General features: G+C 45.5%; 1 protein-coding gene across 1 annotated transcript in view; it reads left to right on the plus strand.

Annotated features, from left to right (window-relative positions):
- The window catches only part of LOC117958256 (cysteine protease ATG4D-like), a 9,706-nt gene that overhangs the window by 1,157 nt on the left and 3,944 nt on the right, over positions 1–4,605 (plus strand). The window contains exons 2-6 of the mRNA XM_034894572.1: positions 151–372; positions 2,205–2,288; positions 3,324–3,497; positions 3,881–4,181; positions 4,274–4,338. Of these exons, the coding sequence (XP_034750463.1) occupies positions 204–372; positions 2,205–2,288; positions 3,324–3,497; positions 3,881–4,181; positions 4,274–4,338 (793 nt within the window). The 5' untranslated portion in view covers positions 151–203. The remainder of the gene's footprint in view (positions 1–150; positions 373–2,204; positions 2,289–3,323; positions 3,498–3,880; positions 4,182–4,273; positions 4,339–4,605) is intronic.

The raw sequence follows: 4,605 nt of genomic DNA on the forward strand, positions 1-4,605 counted from the left end.
CCCCCCCCCCCCCCTCCCCCCCACCCCCCCTGAAATTCCTTAAGTCACAGGATGCAGTCACATGGTTTCCCTTTCTACTCACCGTCATGGAGAATTATTGACTTTACTGTGGTTCGGCTGTTGTGTAATGTTCCTTCTCCGTCTCCGTAGGCGGAGATGGAGACAAGGAGCAGTTCCTCTGGTCTCGGCCGTCTCTGGTTGTCATGAATCCCGACGCGTCCCCAACAGATGACCTGATGGACGACTGGCTCTTCCTCTCTTCCGATTCTGCCAATCCTCCGGGCCCGGCAGTGAGCCGGCAGGACCTGGAGACGGAGGACCGAGGCCAACTCAAGTCCAAGTTCATCTCAGCGTGGAACAGTGTCAAATATGGTCGGTTTTTACAGTTCAGTTTAATTACCAGTGTCAAATCACAACAGGAGTTATCTCAGGACACTTTAAAGAGTAGGTCAGTGAAAATAACAGTTTTGAAGGTGATTTTTTTTTTTGGGACGTGGGCGGGGAGGGGGCCGAGCGGATGTGGAGCGGTACACTGGTCCAGAGTGGGAGCATTGGCAGAAAAGGCGCTGTCGCCCAAAAGTCTGCAACCTGGTAGGGGTGTGCAAAACAAATCGATTCTTATTTGTGAATTAAGTCAAGCTCTACCGATTCAAAATCCATTCATAGGATGAATGACAAAAATGTCATTCATACATATATATATTTTTTTTGTCTTGGTGTGTATACTATCACATGGGACACGTAACTACATGTACATGTACATGCTCTGAATTCTTTTTTTTTTAAATGAGAATTTTTTTATCAAAAAACGATTTTTGAATTGAATTGGGAGCCTAAAAATTTATATCTAATCAGATTGTTCCATTTTCTGAATCGTGCACTCCTACAACTTCTCCAAATTTAGCTGGCTACGTGGTAGGCCTGCCGTTATAAAATCGCTGTAATTATTTATTTAATTTAATTATATATTTATTTAAATTTTGTTTATTTAAAAATTTAATTTTTAAATAACTTTGATTTTTTTTTTAAGTGACTTTGATTCACATTTAATTTTAGGTAAATATGTAGGAAATCGTCACAGGTCGGATTCGAACTCTGGACCTTTGCTTCGAGGCATAAACCTCCCTGTGTGTGTATGTGCGCCTGCTCCACCCACTGAACCAACCCGGCCACTGGATAATATAGATTTAAAGCACTGCAATGCTCTCCCTTCTCTTCATTGGAGCCTCTGTGTTTACAGACTCGTGGTGAAGCTCAACGTGCTGTAGGTGCCGAAACAAATCTGTCTACTTTGGTTTGTTTTGTTGGTTCATGTGTGCAAAAACATCACATTTCGTGAGAAAAAACATCATGGAAAAAAATCGTGACTGCTTTTTCCCCAAATCGTGCAGGCCTAATACATGGTTAAACCTTATTGGCTCTTACCAGTGTATCTCTGTGTGTACTTTGTCCACAGCAATCCCACCAACCGGTCCCAAAACGTCCCAGTTACAGAGTAACCTCCCAGTTACAGAGTAACGTCCCAGTTGGAGAGTAACGTCCCAGTTAGGGAGTAACATCCCAGTTAGGGAGTAAAGTCCCAGTTAGGGAGTAACGTCCCAGTTAGGGAGTAACGTCCCAGTTAGGGAGTAAAGTCCCAGTTAGGGAGTAACGTCCCAGTTAGGGAGTAACGTCCCAGTTAGGGAGTAACGTCCCAGTTAGGGCGTAAAGTCCCAGTTGGAGAGTAACGTCCCAGTTGGAGAGTAACGTCCCAGTTAGAGAGTAACGTCCCAGTTAGGGAGTAACGTCCCAGTTAGAGAGTAACGTCCCAGTTGGAGAGTAACGTCCCAGTTAGAGAGTAACGTCCCAGTTAGGGAGTAACGTCCCAGTTAGGGAGTAACGTCCCAGTTAGGGAGTAACGTCCCAGTTGGAGAGTAACGTCCCAGTTGGAGAGTAACGTCCCAGTTGGAGAGTAACGTCCCAGTTGGGGAGTAACGTCCCAGTTGGGGAGTAACGTCCCAGTTGGAGAGTAACGTCCCAGTTGGAGAGTAACGTCCCAGTTAGTAAATGTGTTCTTTGTAAGTCTTTCCAGCGTGTTCAGGCTTTGTCCTGGAAATGCTCCAACATATCCAGACTATGTTGTTACTGTGTCATGAGAACAGATCTGTTGGTTCTCTTCTGGTGTGTGAGATGAAATTCTTTCTTTTCCCCTTTTAATGATTCAGGCTGGTCCTTGAAACAGAAATCCAAGTTCAGCAAGAGATCTCCAGTGATCATGTTGGGACAATCCTACGAGCTCAAGGATCACGGTGAGGCCTTAAAAGGCTCATTTCGGTATTTTTTCCCATGCATTTCTGTCTAAGTAACTAATCTTGTATCAACGATCTTTGAAATTGGTCCAGTGTTAAAGAACGTAATGTAATACAATGTGACTTTGACGGGCAATTGTGCACCTTCAATTTTCATCCACTAAAAGTTCTGTTTTTGCCGCTGTGAGGCTCAGATTGTGTCTGACAACGTTATGTAAGGATCACTACAGAGATAGACCCTTTTTTTTTGTTAAAGAGTAAAATCCTTCTTGTTTAACATGAAACAGCCTTAAAAATCTTCCAACTCACCAGACTCCATTTAAATAAACAGTCCTTTTAGCCGTGCGTCACTTTGTAACACACAAACAAAGGTTATAATGCTTGCCTAGTTACTGTCAGGGCTCTCATACTCTGCTTCTGACTGGCTAGTAGTCCTTACATAGATACTGAGCATGTGTGACTCCCAAAAGAGAAAGAACAGAAGTGAGATGCTTCACTCTGTAGTCAAAACAGAGAGCTCAACACCCAGGGTGAAAAGAGGAGCTGCAGCTATGTGCAGTACAACACAAATATGGTGTGTTTTTAAAATTTAAACCATTTAAATCTATTCTGGAACAATATCAAAATACAATTATGAGCATGAAAATTAGCCAAATATGTGGTCTTTAACCTACTAGAGTGGTGGAGAGATGAACCAAGACGGCTTTTGACAGTTTTATATTGTGTTTGTTGACTTGTGTGTTTTACGATGGTAAAAGTTCTGTTTATTTAAAGAGAGTTTGGTGAAGGGGATTTTGGGGCTGTTCTGGTTAAACAAAAAGGTTTTTCTCTGTAGGGATCCTTTGGAATAATGCCGGAAAAAAACAGTTGTTCCTGTTAGTCACCTAAGGCCCCAAAACACGGGAAATAGGGTCCAGGTTGAAAAATCACAAACCCTTCAGGTAGTGGGACCTTGTACCTCCTGACATTGTCTCTTTCGTGTGATTCTAAAATCAAGGGGGGATTGATTTGATCCCAGTTGTGTCCCTGTTTCAGAGGAGAGGGAGCGTTTCCGCCGCTCCTTCGCGTCTCTGCTGTGGTTGACGTACAGACGGGGTTTCCCTCAGCTGGCGGGCTGCTCTCTGACCAGCGACAGCGGCTGGGGGTGTGTTCTACGCACCGGGCAGACGCTGCTGGCCCGGGGCCTGCTCCTGCACCTGATGCCGCCAGGTGACACCACAACGCTGCCACATCGCTGTCTGATCACAGGGGGCTTGTATCACGTTCACGTGCCAACAGTGTTGTTGTTGTTACTTAGACTTCTTTGAGGGCGCGACAGGAACTAGACTAGATTAGATTGGTGTCAGAATCAGCTTTATTTGCCAGGTATGAGGACACATACGAGGAATTTTGTGAGTGATTCCATTCCCCTATAACTTATGTATTATGCAAAATTACACAATAGCATAACAACGTACAAATATTGCACGCACACAAACACACACACACACACACACACACACACACACATCTGTAGTTTGATTGAATTTGTACCTGTTCAGCTTGCAGTATTGTACAATACTCATAGTGCTGTATCTTTACATCATTTTTAGGCTGGACTTGGTCTGCCAGTCACCACGACCACCACGCGGTGAAAGACGACATGGACGTGCCCTCAGACGGCGCCGAGCGTGGGGCGGATGTAAAGGAAGGGCCCAAAAAGAGGGGCCGAAAACTGAGCCTGGGTTCCCTCCTGGACCGACCCATGGAGGCCACACACAGGAGGGTGGTGTCTTGGTTTGCAGACCACCCCACAGCCCCTTTTGGGATACACCAGCTGGTGGAGTTGGGCAAAAGCTCAGGGAAGAAAGCCGGGGACTGGTACGGACCGTCCATGGCGGCCCACATCCTCCGGTGAGTCCCAAAGTCATGACATCCAGTGTGATTACCCCGACCAGGATTGGTCCAGATGTTCCATCTGACCGTCCATTTTCACTTTGTTTCAGGAAAGCCGTGGCAGCGTCAGCCGACCTTCCCAATCTAGTCGTGTACGTTGCACAAGATTGCACCAGTGAGTAATTTGGCTTGTCAGTTTTTCTATTTTCTGAAGAGCAAAGCAAACGCAGCTGTGCTCAGAAACAGAGAGTTTCCCCCCACAGCTGAGTGCTTTGGGCTTATTTCCAAATTCTTCTGTATTACAGAGGAAAGCTGGACCACCTTGCAGTATATTTATTGGGGTCTTTTATTTAGAGAGTTTGAAAGTAGAGAGCAGTTTGTGAACCAAGGTCAGTGGGTGCAGGCTAGGGCGTTATTTCCATTAGGGAGGGGGGGGGGGGGG

The sequence above is a fragment of the Etheostoma cragini genome, chromosome 15 (genome assembly GCF_013103735.1).
Source record: "Etheostoma cragini isolate CJK2018 chromosome 15, CSU_Ecrag_1.0, whole genome shotgun sequence".
Taxonomy (NCBI): domain Eukaryota; kingdom Metazoa; phylum Chordata; class Actinopteri; order Perciformes; family Percidae; genus Etheostoma; species Etheostoma cragini.